At 39.7% G+C, this 27,060-nt stretch overlaps 3 protein-coding genes across 7 annotated transcripts in view; 1 reads left to right on the top strand and 2 right to left on the bottom strand.

Moving 5' to 3' along the window:
• Window positions 1-9: 9 nt before the first annotated feature.
• On the bottom strand, window positions 10-5,846 carry ddx20 (DEAD (Asp-Glu-Ala-Asp) box polypeptide 20). Its single transcript, XM_079558631.1, has 11 exons — window positions 5,632-5,846; window positions 5,196-5,290; window positions 4,729-4,897; window positions 4,537-4,651; window positions 4,318-4,460; window positions 4,085-4,223; window positions 3,936-3,994; window positions 3,700-3,782; window positions 3,510-3,615; window positions 2,803-2,904; window positions 10-1,191 (listed from the first exon to the last, which is right to left on the bottom strand). Exons 1-11 carry the CDS (start codon window positions 5,825-5,827, stop codon window positions 71-73), a joined length of 2,328 nt encoding a protein of 775 aa, XP_079414757.1. The 5' UTR covers window positions 5,828-5,846; the 3' UTR covers window positions 10-70.
• Window positions 5,847-6,630: 784 nt separating this feature from the next.
• Window positions 6,631-9,331, top strand: parapinopsina (parapinopsin a; the record flags this gene model as incomplete). The annotated part of the gene is made up of 5 exons (XM_079558385.1): window positions 6,631-6,946; window positions 7,025-7,115; window positions 7,218-7,455; window positions 7,797-8,039; window positions 9,099-9,331. The coding sequence occupies 5 exons, from the start codon at window positions 6,631-6,633 to the stop codon at window positions 9,237-9,239; spliced, it is 1,029 nt and encodes a 342-aa protein (XP_079414511.1). The 3' UTR covers window positions 9,240-9,331.
• Window positions 9,332-10,721: 1,390 nt separating this feature from the next.
• Window positions 10,722-27,060, bottom strand: part of LOC306964998 (cyclin-dependent kinase 17-like) — a 30,750-nt gene continuing 14,411 nt past the window's right edge. For 3 of the 5 annotated variants that reach the window (XM_079559189.1, XM_079559192.1, XM_079559191.1), the window contains 15 exons: window positions 25,842-25,975; window positions 23,327-23,452; window positions 18,685-18,741; window positions 18,498-18,612; window positions 17,452-17,546; window positions 17,311-17,373; window positions 17,058-17,181; window positions 16,575-16,695; window positions 16,237-16,334; window positions 16,038-16,143; window positions 15,760-15,802; window positions 15,539-15,629; window positions 15,374-15,451; window positions 14,685-14,804; window positions 10,722-12,597 (listed from right to left, as the gene is read on the bottom strand). In XM_079559189.1, coding sequence (XP_079415315.1) covers window positions 14,701-14,804; window positions 15,374-15,451; window positions 15,539-15,629; window positions 15,760-15,802; window positions 16,038-16,143; window positions 16,237-16,334; window positions 16,575-16,695; window positions 17,058-17,181; window positions 17,311-17,373; window positions 17,452-17,546; window positions 18,498-18,612; window positions 18,685-18,741; window positions 23,327-23,452; window positions 25,842-25,975 — 1,355 coding nt within the window. In that variant the 3' untranslated portion in view covers window positions 10,722-12,597; window positions 14,685-14,700. The remainder of the gene's footprint in view (window positions 12,598-14,684; window positions 14,805-15,373; window positions 15,452-15,538; window positions 15,630-15,759; window positions 15,803-16,037; window positions 16,144-16,236; window positions 16,335-16,574; window positions 16,696-17,057; window positions 17,182-17,310; window positions 17,374-17,451; window positions 17,547-18,497; window positions 18,613-18,684; window positions 18,742-23,326; window positions 23,453-25,841; window positions 25,976-27,060) is intronic. The other 2 variants (XM_079559190.1, XM_079559193.1) reach the window with 1 other exon arrangement.

The following is a 27,060-nucleotide window of genomic DNA, read 5'->3' as shown; positions in this document are numbered from 1 at the left end:
CCTTGGCATAGATTGTCATCAATTTACAAAACACTACATTTTCCCTTCTCCTACCTTTCTCATTTTACAGTTAGTACTTGAGAAGTTCTTCGATATAGGCTGCATTCATACGATACGCTGCCATCCACTGAGCTGCACTGTAGTAGCTGTGGTACGCATACTGCTGATAAGGGGAGTACTGACCCCATGTGCGGTGCCACTTTCTCCAGTAACTATCAGCACTCCATTCATGCTCCGCCTCCTCCTCATCTTCTTCTTCTTCTTCTTCTTCCTCTTCATAGTGTTCAGCCTTTCTACTTTTGTAACTATCAACCTCTTCTACGTCATTTTGCTTATGTTTTATTGTTTCTCTTTTAACGTATCTGACCTTGGTTTTGTCACTGCGCTCTGAAGCCTGTCTGTCTGATCGCCAACTTGACTTAGCATCACTTTTAGCTCTATTCTTCTCCATGTTTGAGGAGTTATTTGACACACTGGCTGTCTGCAAGCGTTTTGGCAGTTTGTTTACAGTATCAATATTCTTGATCTGGGGCTCAACTGCAGTTTTAACATTTTCTTCTTCTTTTGGACGCACAATTTCCATGTCATTCTCCTCCGCTTCTGGCTGAAAGCTCGGTGATACAGTCGATGAAATGATGTGTTTCCTATATTCACTGTTCCCTATCATACATTTTGCACTATCATCATAAAGGGTGAATGACTCCGTATGCCCATCCATGTCTTCAGAGCCGTCTTCATTTCTACCTCCATACTGTCTGATAACCTCCACTGTTCTACCCAAACCCTTCGTAATGAAATCCTCAAAGTCCCGCTCTGCTTCCTGAAATGTCATGAAACGTGAGTTGGAAGTCTTAAAAGAAGTCAGTGGTGGTATCTTGGGCAGAGCGTCTTGCAGTTCTTTGCGTGATGTTTCATTAGCGACTATGGGGCGGATATTAGACGGCTTCTGACCTTGTAGCGCCTCAGTTTTAGGATGCAAATCTCGTTCACCTTGGCACTTCACTTTTTGCTTGGGTCTTTCTTCATTGTCCTTTCTTTTTGCAGTTACAGCTTCCTGCATGGCCACATCTTTTTTCTTATGTTTCTTCTCAGCCTTGGGAATTGCTTGTAAAGTCGGCACATCTGCATTAGATGCATCAGTGCAAACATCCCAGTCACATGGCTCCTCCATTAGCCCAGCCTCCAGGTTGTCTTAAAAAAATAAAACAAGACAGTAGCACACATTAACATTAAGTACTGAATTGATAAAGCTTTAAAATATCCACACACTAGGCTAGAGTCAAACTGTAAGGAGTTGGAGAGTAAATTCATCAGTGTCAAATAAATACATAACCCATGATTATGTATTCATTGCTTAGAGTAGACTGGACCAGTGGTTCTCAAACTCTGGGACATGTACCACAGGTGGTACTTGGGCTTCTTCAGGTGTTCTAGAGGTTCATCTGCAATTTTACTCCGGCGTTTTCGGATTTAAACATACATTCGACAAACATGTTAATGCAACAATTTTGCTTTTGTTCGAATTTTTCATGCACTGAACTCAAAAGACATAAAACTTTTTCAATATACACAATAGACCCATTTCTCTGTCAATATTGTTCACAATATTGTGTTTGTGAGCACTTGTTTGTTAAGAGAATCGATCCCACCTCACAGGTGTGGCATTATCAATATGCTGAGATTTGACGGTAATGTTTTATGTCTTTGAGTTCACCCCATGAAAAATGAGAGCAAAAACAAAAGTGTTGTTTAAATGTTATTGAATATAGTTTACATCCAGTTTAGACATAACCTAGTCGAATTTAATTCTGTTTTAGCAGCAGGTGGAACAGTTCGTGGGCAGGATAGGAAGAGTCTGCTGAGGTAGCGTGAGGTGGCTCTGTCTTCTAGACTGGCAGGGAGGAACCACTGGGCTTCTTAGCTGCCTTTACAACTCCTTGCAGCCTCCTCTCCATGTTATTCCTCCTAAGCAACCTAAATAAATTAAGTCGCTGGTGAGACTTCTTCACTGTGAACAAGGCTGGTGAGGTCCTCGCACAGGTGGACGTCCAGATATTTAAACAACTCCATTAATTCCTCGCATATCCTATTGATGCGCAGTGCAGATGGGTTCAGCCCCTGCCCCAGTATTCACAGTGATGGCATAGGATGTGTGGGGACCAAGCTTGACATATTGTCTTTAACCCAGTTGCAGATGGGAGGAGTGGAGGAAGCACAGATGGAGCACCTTTCTTGTCAGGATTGCTGTCTTGTATTGCTTGTATTGAAGAGCTAAAGCCAAAAAAAAAAAAAGAGCATCCGCACATAGGTTTGCCTCTGATCCAGGTGGCACCGAGCAGAAAGGATGCAATGGCATCCTGCGTTGACCGATTAGCTCTATATGTAAACTGACAAGAATTGAAGGAGCGAGATTGGCTTTAATATGGCAGAGTACAAGCCTTTCAAAACACTTCATCTCAACAAGATTAAGTGAGACAAGCCTGTAGTTGTTCATGTCCGTGTAGCCAAGTTGTTGCACTTTTTAGACAAAAAGGGATTCTGGCCAGTGTTAAATATCCTGGCAAAGACGCTTCCAAGCTGGGCAGCACAGGACAGGATGTACTTTACCAGGTGCACCGTTCGGGCCGCGTTCTGGCTTTATAGACCACTTGACAAGACTAGTGATATTTATTGCAGGGGCTTTGCATAGATAAAATAAAACAAATGACCAATGACAGAAACATCTTTGTGTACTGCCTTTTTTACGAGTGTTGCGAGGTATATTGAAATCTTATTCAAAATAATGTAGGTTGTGTCACTTACCAGGTAAAGCAGATAAACTCAAGCCGCACTTCTGAGAAATGGCCATCATCTTATTCTCCTCTTCGCCATGGCAACAATAGGTAACAGCCAAACCCTGAGTGCCTACAAAAAATAGAGAAAATTAGGAAAATTGCATGGACATTAAAGAATATTGCTCAAGTAGCATTTGGACAGCCTATGAGAGTCTGGACTAAAATGACGTCTTTCCAAGAAAACACATGCAATCCCCTGTAATTATAATTAAATCCAGGATGATGAGGAAGCAGTTGACCTTGCTACAGGAACCCGCTTATGCTCAGAAGCTAAAGCTAATCTTGTAAGAGATGGTATTGCGCCAAATTAAGTAGGCCGGAGGACAAGAAAAATTACTTCACATTACACAACTTTGGAAGAAGCGCTGCGTGGGTACTTGTGTAGTACATGTAAAGTTTTACATGACATGCGCTCTATGGAATGGCTATTTTGTGGATTTGGGAAATATGTAATGGTTTGTATGGTTAAAAAGGACCCACAGGTAACAACAAAAGCCTGGCTCTGTTCCTGATGAAGGCCACGTTGGCTGAAACGTGTAGCTGGTGCGTATTTTAATTGAGGGCCATATTACAAAAAACATAACAGACAGACATTTTTTTCCAAATCGGCAAGCAAAATTAGTTGAGGAATAGAGTATAAAAGACATTATAAGATATCACAAAAAAATGATCTACCAAAACGTCCAGCTCGTCCAATTCGGTGCATGTAGGTTTCCCAGTCCTGTGGCACATCCAGATTTACGACCAAGTTTACCTTTTCTGCATCAATACCTCTAGACGTCTGGTGGAAACAGAACATGAATATATAAACAGCTGTACCATGATATTTGACAGGCGTGAAAGTAGAATGGAGGCTGCATCTTACCAGGTCAGTGGAAATGAGCACTCTGCACTGATAGTGTTTCAGTTTGGACATTGCTTCCAATCTCTGCTCCTGACTGAGTCCCCCTGCACATAATGCCACAACATATAAACTTTCTGGATAGCATATAGATAAAGGGTGCATGCTTTATTTATGTTGTGAAAATACAATTACAGATCATTGTTACTCTGCATCACTGATCAGGGACAACACTTTGTAAAATGGCCAAAACTTCCTACCTGAGATGCAGACTGAAGGTAAGCCTTTAGAGGACAAGATGTCTGCCAAATTTTGAGCCCTGACAGGACCAAAGAAACAGCAAAAATTATAGCTCCAACAGCATGTGCATAACATTTACATTTTGAATTAGAAATGCATGCAGACCGACCTTGTGTGGAGGTTGGAGAACACCAGAGCTTGGTTGAAGGGGATTTTGCTGAAAAGCTCAAGTAAGTGCTGCACCTTCTCCTCAAAGACCTTGTGTGGTAAAGGATGGCTCTGAACCAGTTTGTAAAACTGCTTTAAACCTTTGGGAATTAATAACAACAACAAAAATTGAATCTTGAAACTTAAATTGTATTATCATTTCATTACTTCCTGGGCTTTGGTAATTTTTGTTACCTTTAAGGCCCATATCACTGGGGTTCAGCCGGACAAATGTCGGCTCAATCATGTAGCGAGTAAGATGCTGAGCAAGGGATTCTGGGTAGGTAGCTGAAAGGGCAAGCATCTGTTTGGTCAGGGGCAGGGAAGAGAAAATCCAGCTGTGCAGAAAACAAATCAGGTTTTACTATCTCATGATTATTTTGTACATCATGCGAGAGTGCCTGCTCAGCTAACTTTATCTGCTCTTGGAAGCTTCCCTCCTCCAGTAGTTTGTCTGCCTCATCCAGGACAAACAGTCTTATGCTGGCTGTAGACAACAAGCCCAACTCGATGAGCTGCTTGATGCGACCTGCGTGCACAATGTGACATGTTAGCTCAGGAGCGGATTGAGTTTTTACTGTCCTTGTGTCAAATTCTGGCTCATACCTGGTGAGCCGACAGCGATGTGGCACTTCTTTAGATGCGCCTTGTCCTGAAACACAGGCCTGCCCCCAATAAACACATGACAATTGAGGCCCTCCATGGCGCTCCCTATTGCCATTACCACGGAGTGAATCTGCACAGCAATCTCACGTGTCGGCGCCAGCACAAGTACCTGTTGAACAACAAGTGAAGTGATTAAAAAGTGAAATGCGAACAACCACTTATGTCTGATTGGGGAAAAGATTAGGAGAGCAGGTGTGAGGCAGTCCCCTTCAATAAAGTCCCCCAGATAAGATGATTACAGACAATCTCACAATGGAGCCTTACACATTTACTCTACTACGTGTTGTGTCATTCCCACTTATGCACCATGCAGGCATCCTACTACTGAAGTGTCCAAAACAAGGTGAATAAAATGTGGAAATTGACAGTGTGAGCAATTTTATTACAGTGTTTGAAGCGCATCTTACTTGTGTTGCAGGGTTCTCCAGAATCAGGGAGTCCAGAGCAATAGTACAAAACACACATGTCTTCCCTGTTCCAGACTTGGCCTGAACGATCAAATCTAAAAAGCAACAAAAAGAAAACATAAGAGACATCTTCTGCATTAACTAAGAATTTAGAATTTTACAAATGAACAGAAATGGTTTGAAGTTACAAGTGAGTCTGTATACAAAACAGGTATGCCAATATTATATCAGCAAAAGTCAGTATAGTTATCTTATGTCTGCATCACCACAGGTTTCACAAAGGTCAATAAAAAAGCAAACACCAAATATCAACTCGAATGGTCTAGTATAAAAGTGGGCCTGTACATGTAAAAGCATTTACACTCTGTGTGTACCAGAGTGACTATTTGAATTGTTTTATAGTCTGTAGCTCGTGCTCGCGTTGTTGTGAACGCACCGAGTCCGCATCGGCCCAGGGGGATCGCTTTGAGCTGGATGGGCGAGGGCTTCTGAAAGCCCGCAGAGGACAGGCCCTGCAGCACGGCCTCGGACAGGAGCAGAGAGCTGAAGGTGATGCCCTCCGACAGAATAACATCATCGGTGCGTTTTCGTGTTTCGATGTCGTGTGCGGCTGTCCTCACGGCAGCAGCCATCTTCACTGTTTACTACCGGAGTGAGTCAGCTCGTTGTTTTCAAGGAGATTCCATTATGTGCGTTTGCGCCCCCTGGTGTCAGGGAGCGGAACATACTCATTTTCTATGATGAGAGTAAAAAAGAAAAAAAGGCCCATTGCCTATGGCAGGCCAAAGAACACGGCAAGAGCATTTTTGTTGTGGCCGAGCTGCATTGAGCAATAGCTGCATTATATTGTCTACTGCAAATGGTTAATATTTAGTGTTTTTTTAATTACTCATAGCAAGAAATTTGCCTTGTGTGATACTGCAGAACATATTAATAATAGAATTATAAGGACATATCTACACAACCTAAACAAACTTAATGGGCTACTTTAGCTTACTCAATTGAAAAAAAAAAATTTTTTTAAATGTGTGTGTCAATCTGTAATTTCCTTATTAGAACACAAACAAACCTGTACAAACATCCCTGATCCTAAAGCCCATATTGTTTTTGTGGAGACCTGCACTACTTAGTGGAAACTGGGAACTCCTGCCAATCAAGGAAAGTGCCGTATTACAAGATATTAGGCAGAATTATTTCTTCACAATCCGGATTTGCTTTGAACAATTAAATATCATGAACTTAAGTCCCTCCTCTGCTTGGTTTATCAAGAGGGTCCCACTCCTACACACTGCTCATCCACTCTGCTTTGGTCAGACAATGTGACAGCAGTGGAGAATAGATTAAGCCAACTCTTGTAACAATCAGTAAAGGGGCTCTGGAGACCTTCTTTTTTTAACATTTTAAAGGAAACCTTTTCTTTCTTTTTCCCAGCAAAATGGCCATCTTTTATCTGAATGCATCTGATGGTCCTAACACACCTTTTTTGTCTCAAACTGGCTACAATGTATTTGCTGCCATAATGGGTGTCTTTTCAGTGTCTGGGATCATTCTTAATGTTTTGGTGATTGTAGTAACAGTGAAACACAGACAGTTGAGACAACCCCTCAGCTATGCTTTAGTTAACTTGGCCATTTGTGACCTTGGCTGTGCTGTTTTGGGGGGACTACCCACAACTGTAATGACTGCTAAGGGATATTTCAGCTTGGGACGGGCTGGATGTGTCATAGAGGGATTTTCTGTGTCCTTCTTTGGTAAGTCAGTGTCAGTCTCAAGCTTTTATTTTATTCTTGTGTTGATTTGATTCAGTGTTTTATCTTATTTAATTGCAGGAATAGCAAGTTTATGCACAGTAGCAGTGATTTCCGTTGAACGCTATGTTGTGGTATGCTACCCAATGGGATCTGTGCTTTTCCAAACAAGGTAATGCTTTTTTTCTAATGTGTTTAAAAAGCAGTGACCAAAAATAATTAATTATTTTCACAAAAACTTGAAATTGTGAGTTTTGCTTAATTTTTTCCTTAGACATGCAGTTGGAGGAGTGGTGTTGTCCTGGATTTGGTCTTTTGTCTGGAACACCCCTCCCCTCTTTGGATGGGGCAGTTATGAGCTGGAGGGCATTAGGACCTCCTGTGCCCCCAATTGGTACAACCGGGACGTGGGTAACATGTCCTACATCATCATGTACTTCTTCCTCTGCTTTGCCCTGCCCTTTTCCATCATCATGGTGTCCTACTGTCGGCTGCTGTGGACTCTGCGACAGGTATGACAGGGAGGGACACTGAGAGGTAGAAATAACTTCTTTATAGTCAATTTCCCAACAATCTTTCTTTACTCTCGTATTAATCAGATGCCTCAGTTAAATCTAAGGTTGCATGGCCTACAGCATTTGTATGGGCAAGTGGGCATTAGAGGTCAGAATGTCTCACAGGTCCAGTGACAATGGGACTGTGCTTGGTAAACCCTAGACTGGAAAGTAAGAGTGGCACTATCAATGGTGATACTGATCACTGATGGAGAGATATTTGCTACAGTCATTTTAATATTAAATGATCTCAAATGACATAATCTTGATTATAAACAGCAGCCTGTCCTGTGTCATAGGTGTCAAAGCTGAAGGTGTCCGAAGGGGGCAGCACAAAGCATGTGGAGGTGCAAGTCGCCCGGATGGTAGTGGTGATGGTGCTGTCCTTCCTGGTGACGTGGATGCCGTACGCGTCCATGGCCCTCGCAGTCATCCTGGACCCTACCCTCTACATCGACCCCGTTATAGCCACCGTACCTGTGTTCCTGGCCAAGAGCAGCACAGTCTATAACCCCATAATCTACATCTTCATGAACAGACAGGTAAACAGCGTATTATTTTTCATCTCCAGTGTGTATGAAAATTAAAGCTTGTTTTGGTCCAGCTATGGTCAGGGCTTGTATCTGAAGTGGTGGTGTTTCAACCCTTTAATGTCAGACCCTAGAAATAACAATCTAAACTGTTGAATGCTGTATTTCCTTACGATTTGGAGATCAAACATACATGACAATAATAAAAAATATTTTGTTTTAGTTTTGAAATGACAGACTTCTACCAAATGTTTGAGCAAGCAATTTATGGTACCAACCTGCTCTAAATCAGTCAAACCCACCCTCAACCAGTCCAAGCCTGATCTAAACCAGTCCAAACCTGGTCTCAACCAGTTCAATCCTGGTTCAAACCCGGTCTAAACCAGTTAAAACTTGATCTAAACCCATCCTAACCTGTCTAGACCTGTTCAAACCAGGTTCAAACCCGGTTTCCACCAGGCCAAACCAGGTCTAAACCAGTTAAAACTTGATCTAAACCCAACCAAACATGTCTAAACCAGTCCAACTCCAGTCTAAACTAGTCCAAACTCAGTCCAAAAATGATTCAAATAAAGGCAGGGACGCAAAGCATGCTCTACCAAACGGTTGAGGAAACTATTATAGGGTCTTAAGCAAAGATTAGCCCAAATTTCAACCGTGGTTGTTATTCTAATCAAAATAAATAAACCTTTTTAGACAATAGTCCTAGTCATAGTTGGTCCTCGCTCAACCTATTTTGATTTAGTCCTTGTTCAGTTCTGGTTTGATCCTGTTCTTGTTTCCAGGTCCTTTGAAGTATAAATTACTTTAACATTTATTTGACCTATTGAAAACTCAGTCAAATGAATCTTTTACAGTAGATTACCCTTTGGCCTCGTCGACTTCTTGCTTATTCCCAGTTTCAGCCCAGTTTAAATATGGTTCAAACCTTGTTTAGTCTATGATTTTTTTAAGACTTTTCCCTTGTTTAGTCATGGAATACTGCTTGAGCTTTTGTGTAGTGCACTAGTATAATATTGTTACTTTTTAACTTGTGTCATCAAAGTGACAATCACATTTTTTTTTTCCCAGTTTCGGAACTACGCTGTTCCAGCCATTCTGTGCGGATGGAACCCCTGGGCCTCAGAGGGACAGCAGTCAGAGGGAGAGACCACAGTGTCGTCCATCAGCAAGAACCAGAGAGTCTCTCCCAAAGAGTCGCTCAAAGAATAAAGTTATACAAGGTCCTTCTGTAATTCACTTCACAAAAAAGGAGTTTTAATATACATAGCTGAGGATACTTTACCAGATTTCTATGATGCACTTTTTTTTTCTCCACTCGTTTATCTCTAAACATTTCTGAAATTATATCTCTACTATAATGAATGTACTAATGCACTGTACTGTTGGTATAAATTTGTCAAAAGTTGCAATTTAGTGTGAAGTGAAAATCATTATAGATAATGTTAAAAAGAAAGACTTTCCATGTGATAATGTTTTATGATAATTCTATAATAATCTTTTCAGCAAAGAACTGAAAGTGAATGATTTTATTTAAACAGATTTGTTTGAGTGTGTTTACAGGCCCTCTCCAATCTATTTGTGACTAATTGAGATAGTGTCGAGAATGGATTACTTGCTTAAGAAGATTACCCAAAAGTAGGAGCTAAAAGTACAGCACAAACTTGAACTAAATGGATCCTAACCTGCATAGATTAAAACTAAATCATCCATCTTCTACACTATTTTGAGGTTTTTACAAAATACCGCAGAGAAATTTGATTGTTTTTTGTACAAATCCCCCATCCGTGAGTTGACCTTAAAGTGAGATAAATAGTGTCTAGACAGAGGTCGGTGCCGCCTCAATACTTCTACTTTTGCACCGCATGAACAGCACATTTACAATGAAGACAAAAAGTATGAAGGCCTTTTTAATTAGGTTAACACCCCATTTTGCTTTATTAGGTCTGTGCTCAGATGTGATCCTCTTCCATTCACATAATTAGCAGACCTTGGTATGACCATATGGCTTTTACTGGTAAAAATAAAAAATAAAATCAGTGTTTCTTTGTAACGCAAAAGTACACTCCAGCTTCCTCTCTTTTTTTTTCTTTTTTTGATCCAGCATTTCTCTCATCAGTTTAGTCAAGTCTCACAATTCAATCATTCACAGAAATGTTCTCTCAAATCAAATCACCTTGGCTTCTTAATTTGTAATAGAAATATTGCTATGAGATAATAAAACGAAAGCAATGACAGCAGTATCAAACCTGTACACTATATTTACAGCATTATGAGGGCTTTGTTTTTTCGTACATGCTACATACTGCGACACTCTGGGTTAACAAGACAATGATAAAACAGGGGCTATGGAAGTTTGTTTGCACCACATGAAAAGGGTAAATCATCAAACACAGAGACATATTGACAGGAAACTGAACCGACAGTGTATTTATCATAGATTTCCCAGCATGGAGCCCATTTTCTGCTTACCTGCATGTTGGAAAGTAGATTACACGGTCTAAAAATTGTTACAGCATCTTTTAACTACAGCCAAAATGCCTTTTTACTTGTTTTGTGCTTTTCGCAGACATGCACTTCATAAAGGACTGTCGTTGATTCACTCTCCACACTCGACAATAACACCGTAACTCAAAAAAATCTCAATAATGGCTTTGAACAACATACTTTTGAATATTGCCTCGGATTATAACTTTTCAACTTGACTAAGTGGAAGCATGACGGTGGCAGAAAGAAGCTTCCATAGCCCACACTCACCAATTTTCAGAACTAAAGCGGACCAAAAGTCTGGGCAACAAAGACATCAAACACAACCCTGTAATATACAGTACATGTCACAAATGGTGTAAGAGACAGACATGTGCTTTTCGCTTTGGTCCTGTTGTTTCTGGCAGCTTGAAAGGTATTTTTCTCAAGAAACAACATTGTTCCTTGTCCAAAGCACTGGGTTACGCACTGTGCTATAGAGTAGGCTACAGTGTTTGAAGATTGTGATTTGTCATTGCCATTATAGGTGTGGAGTGTACCAAATGTAAAAACATGCAAACCAGTTGAGGATATTTCATTGATGGTAAAAGTTTCGAGAACAAACTTAAAACTAAGACATACAAATAAACACATGCTCAAAATGACAAGTATATTACGTGTGACTGGAAAATCACCGTAATGTAATCAAAAAGATCATATCATTATGACTATCTAGCTAATACACTGCACGTATCTCCATCTTTGTATTGAGACATCTTTATCCAAATTAGCTGCTCATCTGTCCCAGCTCTCAGTCTCTATCCTCTTTTGTCACGGAGCTGGCCATCTTTAAGAGTTGGCTCTCCCGGCTCATGGTGTAACTCAAACACCACCAGAAGAGCTGCTAATTTGGAGATGTTTGGTGGAAAACTCACCCAACTTATTAAGATGGATAATAATGAAGAAAGATTTAGATTAGAAGAGATTGGTTGTCACTTTGAGCTAGCTTTGCGAAGGGTTTCCCAGCTAAACTACGCAGGACACAAAAAGACATCCTTACTTAACAGCATTCAAAAGATCATACCATCTCAATGAGTCCTGAGCTTTAAAAGGAATGTGCAACAAGTCCTCAGTCGTACAGCTCCGAACAGAAATACAATTCAAGAAAGGGTTTATCAATATACAGATTAAACACACACAAAAAAGAAAAAAAAGACAAAACTGCAAGTGAAATCAGAAGAGGTTCCGGGTCTTCTACTTGGTCTAAAGAGGTAAAATTAGGTGCAAAAAAAACGACATTTAAAATAACGCGCAGCAAATCAGGACATCGATAAAGAGTAAGAGAAGGCAAAAAAAAAAAGACATATGCAGGAGTGGTTTGGACACATCCTTGAGATCTCCATCCATGGAGTGCTAAGCAGTAAGCAAGCTTTTACAGCATGTTTCTTCATGTTTTGTAGTGATTTTATAATAGTGTCCTCTATCTTGCATCTATTTTTTGTTCTGTTTTTCTTTTTTTTTGGTTTACTTCTTCATTGTGAACGTCCTTGCTGGATGAGGTAAAGTTATGACAGCCACCCTGACGTCTACTGAGCAATAAGGTGCTAAGGTTTATCGATGTAAACTCCTGTACGAGACACACACTCTAATTGGACAGTGTTTGGTGTGTCCTTTGGGGGAGTGAGACTGTATGGTTCTGATTTTAAATAATAAAGGGCAGAGAGGTGCAAAAATTCAATATTTTCCATACAGCTCACTGATACAGCAAGTCACAACACTGCCCTCTTGTGGACAGCAGTAGTAGTAGCAGCAGTAGTAGTAGCAAGGAAGGAGAATCCTACTTGTAAATGGGTTTCTTTTTTTTTTTAATCAAGTATCAATTCTTCAGTCGTACTTCAGTGTCCTTTCCATAGGTTCACATGGAATACAGAGTGTGTGTGTGGGTTGCTCCTTCAGTGTGGACAAATGGCAGGGGTAATAGGTGACTCTGGACAGGACAGTTTCAAGTCGTGTCCGTCCTCTCTTGTCCTCATCTGGTCATCCTCTCGTCAGCAGCGTCACCGGCGCTAAAACAGCACACTCTGCCTCCTGCTCTTGCCCTGACCTACAAGAAAAAACAAAGATGGTTAGCATTGCATAAGACTTTCAGAGTGGCATTTGAACGGCAGACGCCCAAAGCAATGACACAGCAAAATTAGCTTGTCAAACGGCTGAACTTGGTTCCTTGTGAAGTGCTTTGTGATAAGTGTGTCCGCGGTTTTACAATGCAAAAATGTTTGATTTTCTTTTTTTTCGTCCCCAGTCAATGAAGCAATTTTAAAATAATAAATCAATATTTGTATATCTTTTCAAATCTTCAACAGTCAAAAATCAGAGATCAAACATCTTCTACATCTTCAAACATCCGAGCTATCAAGGCATGAACAATCGATCCTGGATTACTGTGGAGCAGAGAGGCTGGATGTTTCTTATTGACCTGACTCTCTTGTGGACTTTACAGATGAGAAATGAAGGAGAGATTTGGACCCTGCACGGGTTGTTCTCCAGGATCGTTGATATGAATTTTATACTCTGAATGTTGAGTGTTGTATTTGAAGGTTTGAATCATTAAATCATTAAAAAATATATACACACTTAAAATTCAGTGACTGTACTATTTTAGTGTAAAAAATAAAGATTCATTAATTGATGTTTCAAATTCAAAACACTTCCACACAAAAGCTCCATAACAAACAGATTCTCTTACATATTTTTTTGCTTTTAAAGTTAAAGACACAGCAACCAAAACAATCGTGCATATTCTCTATAAATAGTGATGGGGATCAGCATAAGTGGTGGCACTTTACTTTACAGCATAGCATTATGGTAATTGTGGCAATTACATGGAAACTGTGTCATGTATTCCATGGTAAAATGTGTAATATTAATAATAATATTAGCCCAACTTTATCTCTGCAGCAAGATTAGAAATGACCATAAAAAGGCTAGTTGTTTGGAAAGGGGACTGCACAAGGCATCATCACTCATTACTAATGCCGTCTTCCTATTTCCGTGTTATTACTGTGCTGTGAAGTAAAGTGCAACTGCATATTTAAAATACAATAAACTACATTTTTATAGTTTTCTTCTTTCTTTCTAAAATTTCAAGAGGAGGTAATTAAAGCAGTACAAAGTAACTCATGCCCCTATAGGCCATAAGCGCTACTGCAGGTGTCGTAGAACGTTAAGTTTGTTTTACTCATTAATGGTCCATGAGAGTAAATACTATGCTGACAGAAAAGACAAAGGGAGAGAGGGATATTGTACATCCAATTACACAATGGCGATCATTTTTTTCACTAAAACTTTATTATAAATACTGTTTAAGTGGCGCTAGCCCGCAGTCAGCTTTGCCTGTTAGCCTGTTAGCTTCTTCTTTGTGATTCTATTCGTGTGTACTGGGGCCTCCGACCCGTGGGCAGCGAAGTTGCAATTGTGGTTTTCTGGCCAGAGACACCCGGGGAGATGAAAGACCCCCCAAACATCCCAATAACACTTGTATTACCCCCAGAGAGACTACGAAAAGGATTTATTAAGGTAAACAAGTTACTTAGTACTGCTTTAATGAATAGTTCATGTACTGACTTAGATTGTAGTTGTAGTTTATTGTTGGTAAGTAAATCCCTATAACATCCATCAGGGAGCGAATGAGAACCTATATCAACCAAATGAAATCATGCTAAAACTAAATATATAATTTAAAAATAATAATCACAATTTCACCTAGTTAAAATCCAACAAGTCTGAATATCTCCATCACTATTTATCATGTACAAGAACGGCACACATGGACCCTTACCCACAAGGATTTATTTAACAACAATGCTACATCTCTCGCTGGAAGAATCTTAAGAAAACTGCAAGTAAAAATTATCATTACTCTCTTCATACAGCTCTGCTTTGTCTCATGTGTCTTTCAGCTCACAAAAGCAGTGGGGTGGTTTGCCTGATGTAAAATGAGTTTGGGTTGTGAAAAATGAGATGCTTGGACTGAATATGGTGGAGTAAAAGTCAGGATGTACTCTGCCATAGCCATGAAGTCATGTATGAAGAGTTGCATCAGCTTTCAACAGCGAAACACAAACATCAAGTAGCTGATAACGCAGAAGTGGTAGATTGGTTGTAGAAAAGGGAAAGCATAGAAAGAATTACCAGAAGGGACGCACACTCAGCCAGTGGAAGTGGAGGAGAGAGAGTGGCTCTGAGCCCTGGGATTGGCTGCCTCTCTCTGGAAGTACTGCGAGGGGGCGGAGCCAAGCTTATAGCTCGTGGCTTTCAAAGGGTTTAGGAAAAGAGAGAGGTAGGAAAGATTTTAATGTTACAGAAAAGGAAATAAGAGCAGGAAGAGAGAGCATCAGGAGCATGTGCATCACAGCAGGACAAGAACAGGATTAAGAAGAATGGGCCGAATAGGGAAGAGTAAATGCAAAGAGCAGAGACAGACACAGAGGTACATCTATGGGGGTGTGATGTGAGACACTTCAAAATAAAATGGTATATAATCTTATGACCTGACAGCCCAAAATGTGACTGAACAAATGGAGTTTCTTGTGTTTCTTTTTTCCTCCAATAATATTTAAAAAACGGTAGTTCTGCTTGTATGCGTAAATAAACAAAATCAATACCTATATGCAAATACACACAACTGAGAGCTTCTACAAACAGACACAGGGAATGTCAATTAATTAAGACTTAAAATTAATGCCACTGTTTATATTAAATTATAAACCCTGATTTGAAGGAGTTTGACGGATCAGGTACAGATTTAGGCTTACTTAAGACAATATTCTTATTTTTGTGTGAGCCTTATTTGTGCTGCCTACATTCCTGTATTGTCTTACTTGATTCTGGATGGATTGAGGATCTCTTCCCTGGATCTTTCTGAAGCGCAATGCCTTTTACAGAAAATATGGATGCAGCTGAAACAAAAACAAAAAATACATTGGAAACAGAATCTCAGAAAAATTGCACAAACATATAAGAAAAAAGGAAACATTAGCTCTTACTGTCTGCCAGTGTTTGAACTTGTTCCCCAAGACTCCTGAAATAAGGATGTTTTAGAGCTTCTTCCGCTGATACCCTTTTCTTAGCTTCAAACTAAAAACACAAGAATGAACTTATTATACAATATTATACCACAGTAATGTGACCAAGGGGTGAATGCATAAAGGAAGTTATGAGGTGCGCCAAGTCATGACTGACTGGTATGATTTAACATGTGCTTTACCTTTAATAGCAAAGAAAGCAGGTCATGGCCCTCGCTGTCTATCCTGTGTGAGGGAAAAAAATACATTTAAAAAACGCGAGAATAGGCTTCTATATTTTCGATAACAGTTTCTATAAGATGAGCAACAGCCTAATTTTCTATAGAATTTAACAAAGGCACAATCAGTTACTTTGTCCACTGTCTGTAAATCCAAATGTTGTTCTTATTGTACTTTCCAGATGTCAGTCGATGTAACCCTAACAGATTGCACTGTCAAACGTTTGCTCTTGGGCGCATACCTTGGTGCGTGGTTCACCAGCGGCTCCACTTGGTACTTGGGGAAGTTGTAAGTCTTAAACTCTTCACTTGTGGTGATTCCCGGCCAAGTCACCTCTGTAGGGGTACCTGTAAGACACAGTGGTGCATATATCAACACACTAAATGGAAAATGCTGTAAATTAATAACAAGTAGATTCAATAATAGTGATATGGTCTCACCAAGTATACGAAATATGAGGTGAAGCTCATCCTCCACGGTTGACCCAGGAAACAGGGGTCTGCCTGTGATCATCTCATAGAAAATACAGCCCACACCCCTTCGCAATGACAAGACACAGCATATATTATCATTCTGGTAAATGGCGCTTTCCCACCTACATTAGGCACTCAAAGCACTTTGCAGCAAGGAACCACTCATCCATTCACACTCTCATTCATTCACCAGTGTAAGCAGACACTGGAGGCAAGGTAGGTAATAACGACAGTGTGCACAGTGTGACCTACAATCCCATTTTTGTAGTATTAGCATAAGCATTGGTTTGAATGTTGTTTCTTACCACATGTCGATGGGGGTGGAGTACTCAGTAGATCCCAAAAGCACATCTGGGGGTCGGTACCATAACGTCACTACTTCATTTGAGTAGGTTTTTGTTGGCACAGACTTGGCTCGTGCTAAACCTAGTAATCAAATAATCCAGCATTAGCACATAATCATTAGTCGGAAATTATTTTCTTTTATGTGGAAGGTGTGTAGTATATACACAAAATACAAGTTTTAAGTTAGTTTAGTTATTCTTTATCATTTTCTATATTTTGGGGACCAAGAGATGGTGTTATTGCTGTTTCACTGGTTACACCAAATCATTGGATAATTGTTGCATTTTTAGCATCTATGTGACCAGTCATCTATCAATGTGGAAAGCGGTTTCAGATCGACTGGCTAGGCCATGTTAATTTGTTAAAGATAATACAATACACATTTTCTTCTCGCCAAATTAACCATGAAATCTGCTGTAGAATTTAAAAAAACTTCCATGTACCAAAGTCTGCTAGTTTCAGCTCCCCCTTCTCGTTAATGAGCAGATTTTGTGGTTTCAAATCTCTGTGCAGGACCTTCCTTTTGTGGCAGTATGCTAAACCCCGCAATAGTTGGAACAAGAAGATCTAGAGACAGAGAGAAAGTACAGAAAAAATAGTGTATAAGCTAAACTAATAACAAAACTAATAACACAAAACCTCCTCGGCTTTATTAGCTGTAACAGACTTTTCCTGCACATGTATTTTGTTCATTACCTTGACATTGTGAATGCTCATTATGCTCCCGCAGTCGTCCATATACTGCTTCAGGTCTTTTTCCTGAGGATATTGAAGCAGGTTAAGAAAGCCAATTGAACATTATCATTACTGACAACTCGGCGCTGCACAGCCACTTACCAGGTACTCGAACACCAGAGTCAGGCACTGGTCTGTGTGGATAATGTCGTGGAGAGTGACAATATTGGCATGCTTCAAGTCCTTCAGCAGAGACACTAGAGAGACAACATCACAGTGTGTCAGTCAAACAGACTGGAGGGAGACAGACATTTAACGGTCCACATGCAGCGCAGAGACAAGCCGCTCGACATTTCACAGTTTCACAAGAGCAGAAGAGCTTTGTCACAATATGGTCATAGTCAAGCTCCAAAGCAGCTAGTACAATTTTTGACAGTTCAGTTTTTCCTCACTCACAGATAAGACGCAAGTAGTAGTAATATGCAGTATATTCCATCGGTGCATCTAAACAGTTATTTATGCTTATTTATGTATTTTTATGGCAATTCAGATTCAGAATCTTTTTTTATTTTGTCTCGCAGGGAGTCATTTGACTTGGAGAGTTGGTTGCAAACATAAATACGAATACAATACACAATACAAAAAGGACATTACAGAAAACAAAAGCTCCAACAGTGACATAAGGCTTAATGCAGTCTGCACATTCAGTTTTTATTGTTCATTAATTTGATAGAGAGCCAACAAAGGAGAGTTTTATAGCCTTTATTTTGTGTTTTGGTTTGTTGCAGAGAGGAATCCTAAACCTCCTCCCAGACTGCAGTAGAGCTAGTGTAGAATCTGCGCTAACCCCAAACACTCTTAATCGCCTTAGAAAATGCAAACAGTGATGTATTTTTTGCACACACATAGTCATGAGCAGATGAGCTGGCATGAACTTGTATGAAAAACAAAAACAAATGCTATTGGATATATGGATAAATCGAGAATATGCTCGTTTCGAATTATGCCCGAAACGGTTTAGTTGAATTTAGTTTAGACTAGATTTAGCATTACTATATTATTTATACAATTTATACAATAAAAGGTTTCATTTTAAGAATCTAGTCGGGAGAGCAAACCTATTTATCTAGCTAACAAAACAGTGCAGAGTAGAGGAAAAACAGAGTCTTCATGCAATTCTAATCCAGCAAGTCACAGTAGTCTAGTACCTTCTCTGATGGCTGTGCAGGGCGCGCCCTCTTCATGCTCCAGTCGGATTTCCTTCAGAGCCACAAGGTTGTCTGTTAACTTGCTTCTGCCTTTGTAAACTGTGGCGTAGGTGCCCTAAAATGCATGATATTAGAAAATAACTCATTGGAAAATTGTGTAAAATAATGAATGATTCAATAGTCTCACCTCTCCCAGTTTGTCCAGCTTGATGTAGGTTTCGAGTTTCCCAAAACCGATTTCCGACTGGACAAAAACAAAAAAGAAAAGCATTTTAGTCAACGTGTAGTGTATAGCAAGGACATAAGTAGCCTTTGGTAGTAATTCTGCAGTACAAACACAAACACGTGCAAATGCAACAATTTCTTCTATGGTAAAAAATAAAGAAATAAGAAATGCTTGCCTTTCCACACACCATCCATGTTACTATAATATTTTGACAGTTGCATGTCACTATTACCCATCCGTATTCACACCCAGGAGGAAAAAGCTGTTCATTTTTTCCTTTTTTTTTCCCGCTGCTTTTTTGTCATTTGACCTACAGCTTGAGGGCAGTGTCTCATTCTGCTCAAATCAGATCAAACGTGTGTTTTTGAGTGTGCAGATGGGTGTTTATGCATAAATTGCTCCATGTTACAACTGCTGGCATTTATGATATCAGCATATCAGTTCAGACGTTGTGCTAGACATGAGAGTGACACTACCATACGCAAGTACATTGAAATAAAGCATAGTTCAGTTGATTTTACTTCAAGACAAGCCACAGAGACCAGAATACTTTATAATGCAGGTTGACCTATTGTAATTATCAGTTAAGTAGTCCCTTCAACACCACACTCCTTACGGCTGCCACAGAAGTCTTGATTTTTGTTGCTTTGAATTTAACTTATATCATAACCATCTTTCCATATTATTACTGCTTTTGATCGTACACGCAACATATACCAGTGACTGAAAACGCAATGTAAAGGTCATAAATGTGAAGAAAAGTCGAGATGAAATCCGTTATTAATAGTTCAGCTACATAATGCATGTGTTTCTGGGCTCTAGGTGTTGAATAATGGATGGCGGTGGCTGTATCAAACTGTGATGTGCTCAGACCTGCTGCTGTTTACCGCCCCCTGCCTGTCACTCAGGACACCAACAATATGTTTTCACAGTGGGCTCAAAAGTGAAATCATCCATGTTGGCATAATGTGCGTGTGGAGAGGGAAGGGCGTTGGACGAGTTAGCATTTTGAAGCGTGAGCTAAATGTCAATATTTTATTTGGATTAATGACTGGGCGATTCTCTTTTGCGATAGCCAAATCAAATAATATGTCAACGTCAGTTTAGGTTAGTGGATGGAGCCCATAGCCAAATTAGGTAACATACTGTACTGTACGCTACAATAACAATACCATTTGTTGAAGTCAAATTAATTTAGTGATGAGACATGACAGGTAAAAGGTGTGTGAGTGTCTTATCAGGAGGGATGACTAAAATTCAAAATATATAATAACCTTTGCGTATACACAAAGTAAGTGCACCGGTAGTTCTTTCAAAGTTTTGCACTGTACATGATCAAATATTTGTTAATTTAAAGCAGAACTAAGTAACTTATGCCCCTAGCGGTCATAAGCACCACTGCAGGTGTCGTAGCATGTTTTTTTTTCATTAATTGTCCATTAGAGTAAATACCACGCTGACAGAAAAGACAAAGGGAGAGAGAAGGATATTGTACGTACATTGTGCCACAACCCACTGACACAATGGAGATCATTTTTTTTCACTCAAACTTGTCTGTAAACACTGCTAAAGTAGTGCTAGCCCGCCATTAGCTTTGCCAGTTAGCCTGCTAGCTTTTTCTTCGTGATTCTATTAGTGTGTATTGCGCCTCCGGGTCGGAGCAGGGAAAGTTGCACAGGTGCTTTTCTGGACAGACACCAGGGGGAGATGGAAGACCCCCCAATCATTCCATTAACGCTCGTATTACCCCCAGAGGGACTAAGAAAAGGATTTATTAATGTAAACAAGCTACTTAGTTCCTCTTTAATGATTCACACAACTATGCTATGTTTTTCTAACTTTGATTTGGATTTTTTTCTCTATTTGGAATAATATTGTGAAAAACATTAACATAAAATGCAGCTTTGTCCACAGGGTGAGCATAAAAAGAGTTATGTTGAATACTGTGTATATATAAACAATACCAAAATAAATACATCAGAAGTAATGTGTGGTGGGGGTTCAGGGCTCATTGTAACCCCAGTAGCAGAGACAGACACAGGGTGCATACACAAACAGCCCCTGTGGTTGTGACAGCCGCTGTCAGGGGCTGCAGCTCAGAGCCTCATTTAGAAAGACTGTCAGCATCAGGCTGGCACATGAAAGAAAATGCTGTATAGCTCATTAAAATAATTGCGCATACAATATTTATCACATTTAGTATCTTCAAATATTATAATGTTCAAACTTGAATCTAAATTCAATAGATTATAGCAATAAATTATAGCAATAAATGTAGTTGCAATGGTGAAAAGGCTGTATCTGGACTTCAGGTGTCTTCAAATACAATGAAGGCCGCTTTATCCACTAAGTCTCAAAGTCTGTATTTCACAATGGAAAAAAAATCTTCTGACCTTTCAACCATTCAGTCTCGAGTTAGAATTGGCAAGCAAGCACACGCAACCAGTAAATACGTTCTACTCACTCGTTGCCTTACACTGGCATTTTAGAAGTAAGACATACTGTATTTTGAGAAGGATTCTTATGTGATCCTATCGCCTGGCCCTGCTTTGGTTCGGACATACTATCAGTGAGGCTGCAGATGCTCCTGAAGCCATTGAGTTCATTCAATCCAACGCTCCAGTGAGCTTACTCAGCAGATCTAGGTCAGCTTAAAAGTTTCAGAGCCAAAATTACTGCACACAGAGAAGCAACCGTTACAAATGATAACAAGCACAACGATGGATAAAGTGGTACACAGGATCTTTTTAGCTGGTAAATAAGTAAGGGATTTTCTAATGGTAAACAGAAATAGCATTATTGTTAGCAGCAACTGTCAATGTCAAAGAGAGCATTAGATACCTAATATTTACTAATCTGAGCACTTTTACTTTTACTAGTAGTAGTACTTGGACTTGAGAACAGATTTTTAGGAAATGATTGGTGAGTAATGATCACATATTTCAACTGTGACATTCAATGCACTTTCCAAATGCACTTCTTAGAAACAAGATGCCCATTTTGTTTTTATGGTATCCTCAGCACGCCGTTGGATATGACTTGCATTTGGTTTGTTGTAAATAATTTATTTTCTTTTGGCCACATTGGGCATTAGTAGAAAGCTGACACGGAGCTACTTCATAATGGACGTGGGTAAAAGATCAAAGTACTGTGTCTTACATGACAGCATCAATCATCAGCCCCATGACACCTGGCGTACAGTGCTGCCTGAAAGTGGTGTAGTAAAATAGAAAAGGGTACATAATATAATATGAGTATTTGAAATCTCCCTTTTTATCACTTATATAATTAAGGTTCAGTTTTTGCAATGATAAGCAAATTAACCTTACACGCTCAATCCAAAATACACCTGTATTGTGACAGAAAGTTTCGAACAGACTGAATTCTCCACAGACTAGGGCTGCACAATTAATTGCAATTTAAGTAAAATTGTGATTTGAATGGTTGCAAACAGCAAATCACAGACTCCAGACACAGCCTTATTAAAATGAAGTACAATATCCCTTGCAAATAACAGAATGTTTTGTCTCTTTAGGGCCTTATTATATGTAAAACCTCTAAAAAACATGTAGTGAAATGGTGCTTGTATTATTTTAGTAGTCTTTAAAATGTTAATGTTAACCTTCCTAGACATGTGTTTGTGCAAAGTGATGAACTGAATCTAGATTTCAAAACATAAATTGCAGTTTTGCTTCAAGGCATTTTTCCAAAGCTGTGCAGCCCTAGTACAGTCTAGTATTTTCAACCTTGTCATTAACTTATGTCATCAGTAGGGTTTATTCCCTTCATCTGGCTAGAATCCCTTTCCCCTATACCACGTGCAGTGACTTCCTTCAAGGTGCCCTGGCATGTAATTCTGTCAGGATCGGAGCAGCGGACAAATGTGATGCAGCCACTGAATTATTTACCAGTTGATCTGTTACATCATACAAACATCCGAGAGCCTTGAACAAGGGGACACAACAAATGATCTGCATAAGAGGATAATCGGTCTGGACATCGTCTAGTCCGGTGGTTGTCAGAGGGTTTGATCAGAACAGAAATGTAGACCAAATCTGTATTGGTTAATCAGCCCTGGTCCTTGTTTAGATCGGATTTAGCACTGGATTAGCCTTAGTGTGGGATCACAAGATACAATAAAACAAAATGTAAATAAAACGTAAGTTACAATACTTCAATATCAGCTCACTGTTCACATGACTTGAGTATATTCTGTCATTTGCATCACATACTGTTCCCAGGCTAACAATGTGTTGAGAATGATAATGTGCACTTGAACCGAAGAAGTATTGGCATAAAAATGTGCATCTCCATTCTCATTCACAGGCATAAAGCTCTTGGCCACGCATCATTTATCCCCTACCGGGCTATTGTAACCCCATGACATGGCTCTCTTGTGTTTTTGTCTACGATCTTTGTTGATTTAATTGACATAATAGTCATTGTCCATCAATTTACAATGGCATCGCTAGCTTGTATTACCCATCTGAAAAACAACCCAATCTCACAATTGCAAAGTACACTCAGCTAAATACACAGGGGAGAGAGTAATTCTGTTGTTTTGGATCTGGCCATGAACATGTAAAACATAAGGGACACTGACCAGTGAAGCTCGCCGTAGCCTGCGGCTCATTGGTTTGTCAAAAGGTGGGCTGTTCATGGCAAACTTCTCCAAGTAGCCCTCAGGTAGTCTGATATCCGCCGGCAGAGACAACCGCTTGTTAATATCCTGAAACACACACAAGAAATACATAACATTAGCCAGTGATATTTTTCTATGCTTTTAGCGTAAGTAGTCTATAAGTTGTATTATTTGTCTTTAAATGGAAATTAACAGTGAATAGTATATCAGAACGAGGCTACCGCGTGTTTAAGTAATGGAAATAGTAGTCTACCAATTTACATGAGTAGGCAAATGTTAGAGGAAGTCCTGTAGCAAAGAAAGTTAAAAATCTATCATTGGGCTTTGCTTTCAAGTGATTACAGTATGTGGACGGTGATATACAGAAACATACTAAATAAACTGAAATGTATTTCAAAATGAGATGACAGATTCTTTATTTGTATTTATTGTAGCTATAACTAACTTGCACTGTTTGGATGCAAACTTAGGTTTTCAGGAAAGGGGCCAATCCATCTTGTTTACTTGTTTAGCGCTTCAATGTGTGTTATTTGTGTGTATGTTTACATGTATATTAGTGATAAGGGAAATTAAATACAGAGGGTCTAGATGTGTCTAATGATTTTCAACTTATTACAGCATGTTATATTATCAGCAATAACGCAAGGGTACCGTGGGTAAGGTTACATTTTTTTCAATACTATTACTTTAACGATACTTGGTTTTCGATATTGACACCTGAACAATACTTGGTTTAGATACCGATAACTGAGCGATACTTTATCTGATACCTATACTAAATATATGTATATAAATATTTTTTGTGGCAAAAAAATAGGGGGGGGGAGAAAACAGGCAAATATTAGTAATAAAAATGAGGGGGAAAATGGGAAAACGAGAAAAAATTGGGGCAAAAACAAGTTGAAAAATGGAAGAAAAAAAAGGAGATAAAAATCATGCTGGTATCGTTTAACGGTACCGAACCCTATGGCCTGTCAAAAGTAGGTAAGATTCAAGTCACAGGTATGAACTTTCAACTTTGACCTTCAGAAACATGGTAGATACGGTTTACTCAACACACCTCGATACAGCTTCTGCACAGGACAGGATAACAGTGCATTATGCATAGTATTCCCAGCGGTATGGCAATGCAAAACATTGCTTACTCGATATATATTAAAAAAAACCCAGCGGGCACATATCGGGGGAATAATAAGACACTGACACAAATGCTCTGTAATTCATTGGACACACACTGAACAATGGGCCGCTATACTCACGATGCAGAGCAGCTCTAGTAAGTCCCTCATTGTCCTTCTCCTTAAACGTGTCTCGCTACACAATCACACTGCACTCACGCGCTCTTCCACGCTGCATGTCTCTGATGTGCCACACAGTGACAGGGAGCAATGGTGAGAATGAGGGGTGAGCGAGGCAGCGAGGGAGGCAGGCTGGCACTATAGGGCATTACAAGGATGAAGGAGTGTCTAATGTCTTATTTGAAACTAATGCATTGCTTTATTAATTATCCATCATGACTAATAAAGAAGAATGTATATCAAAACCTGTTCAGGCTCTGATAAAGGAGATCTTTATTGTTCAAATGTTTATTTACTTTGAAAAACGTATCATTCACTATAATGACGCCCAAAATTTCACCTAAATAGTCAATTTTTTGCCAAGATAGGAAAAGCATTGAAGTACTGGTGTAATTTCTTAAATAGATAATAATCTGATAACTCAAATACATGTAACTGTTCACAAACATATATTCAGTTTTTATGTGTAAACTAAATAAATAAAAATGCAGGGGGAGGAGCTTAGAGATGCAGGACAGATTCCTGAGGGCTTGTGGGGGGAAGGGGACACAGCAGCGGAGCCATGTTTTGTATCACTGATCCCCGTTCTGCAGTTTCTTTTCATCTTTGTAGCCTTGTTCCCCCTGTGTCCCACCGATAATTATTCTTACTTCCATAATTACTGTCTATCCTGCGCCACCCCCACCTCTGCTCCGGCTCCTTCTGAGATAAACATGGTCTAAATTAGTCTCATCCACAGCTGACTGCCATCAGAGTACAGTGGCTCTGTCAATGCAAGGCTGACATCAACTCATCATCACCAAAAAACCCACAGTAAAGATAGGTAATGGTATTAAAATATATGAGTATTTGATTGTGTGAATGTGAGTACATATAAAGAGAGAAGAGTACGTAGCAAGAAAAGATTTATGATGTATTTTACAGTTACCGTTTCCAGTGAGAACTCGGGCATGTGTTCTAAATGGCAGCCAAAATAAGTCATTTCCAGACGTTTGATATCAGAGGTCTGATATCACAGGTCAATTTACTGAAGGAATGGGGTAGTTTTGTGAGAGTCATCCATTACACATCCTCGTGAATAAACTGTAGTACCAGGCTGTGAAAGCTGTAGTAAAGTCTCTCTGATAAGTGGAGCATTCATGTGTGCAGTTTGCAGCTGAGTAAGGGTTTTCACTAACCTCAGTAGAGATTCTCCGGTGATGGTTGTTCCTCATCCTGACCCGGACTGGACTCTGGACTTCATCAGAGGACGTCCCAGATGCCTGGTCACTCTCCCCATCCGACCCCATCTTCACATTCTCATGGACAATACCTACAGAACACACAGAATGAAACTTAATGGAAGTATACACAGTACATATTTGTGATATATTTTCTGTGTATCTCATGACCCTTTTAATGGTGTAAATGTAACCTAAAGGACCCTCTACACAGACACCTGATACTAATTGTCATGTTGTTTTTTTACATTAATTGTCCATGAGAGTAAATACAACGCTGACAGAAAAGACAAAGGGAGAGGGATATTGTACATCCAATTATACAATGAAGATAATGTTTTTCACTTAAACTTGGCTGTAAATACTGTTTAACTGGCGCTAGCCCACAGTTAGCTTTGCCCGTTAGCCTGTTAGCTTCTTCTTCATGAATCCATTGGTGTGTATTGGTGACTCTGACCCGGTGCAGGGAGGTTGCAAGTTTTCTGGTCAGAGAGACCAGGGGGAGATGAAAGACCCCCCAATCATCCCATTAACACTTGTCTTACCCCCAGAGGGACTAGGACAATAATGTATTATGGTAAACAAGCTACTTAGTACTGCTTTAATTAGATGGGGTGCAGGCATCTCATTCAAAATTTCCTGAAATGTGGTTTAAAGGAAGTATTACCTGCTTGCTTGTATGTATTAATCCCAGTCCCAATTGGCCTTATGAATTACACTACCAGCAATGTATGTACAGCAGCAAATGTATGAGGGAGAGCAGTCAGAAATCAATAATTCTATGCAATGAGATCTCTTTTCCTATCCCCACTCTTCTTCCTGCTCTTCCTCACCTTCCTCCCATCAGAGTCTGTCTGATTAATGAGACACAGAGGGTGGACTCCTTCGGCGGGGTGAGAGCAGTCTCTGTGAGGGCCACAGAGAGACAGAGCTGTGGGGGAAGGGCTGTGTGTTTGGCAGCTCCCAATGCAAGAGCTCAGGTCCTGCACAACCAACACACACTACCTGGATAGTAGCCCGGGAACCATTAGTAAGAAAAGATATGTCTAGAAAATAAGATCCATATCAAATCCCTTTTAGGTGAGATTTTTGAATATATACTGAATTTATCATTCAGAAATGTATAGTGATGCTATGGAGACCAGTTGAGATGTTTCGCTGCTGTTTAGTTTACTTT

Source organism: Gobius niger (assembly GCF_951799975.1).
Source record: "Gobius niger genome assembly, chromosome: 6".
NCBI lineage: Eukaryota > Metazoa > Chordata > Actinopteri > Gobiiformes > Gobiidae > Gobius > Gobius niger.
This window is presented reverse-complemented; position numbering and strand designations above follow the sequence as displayed.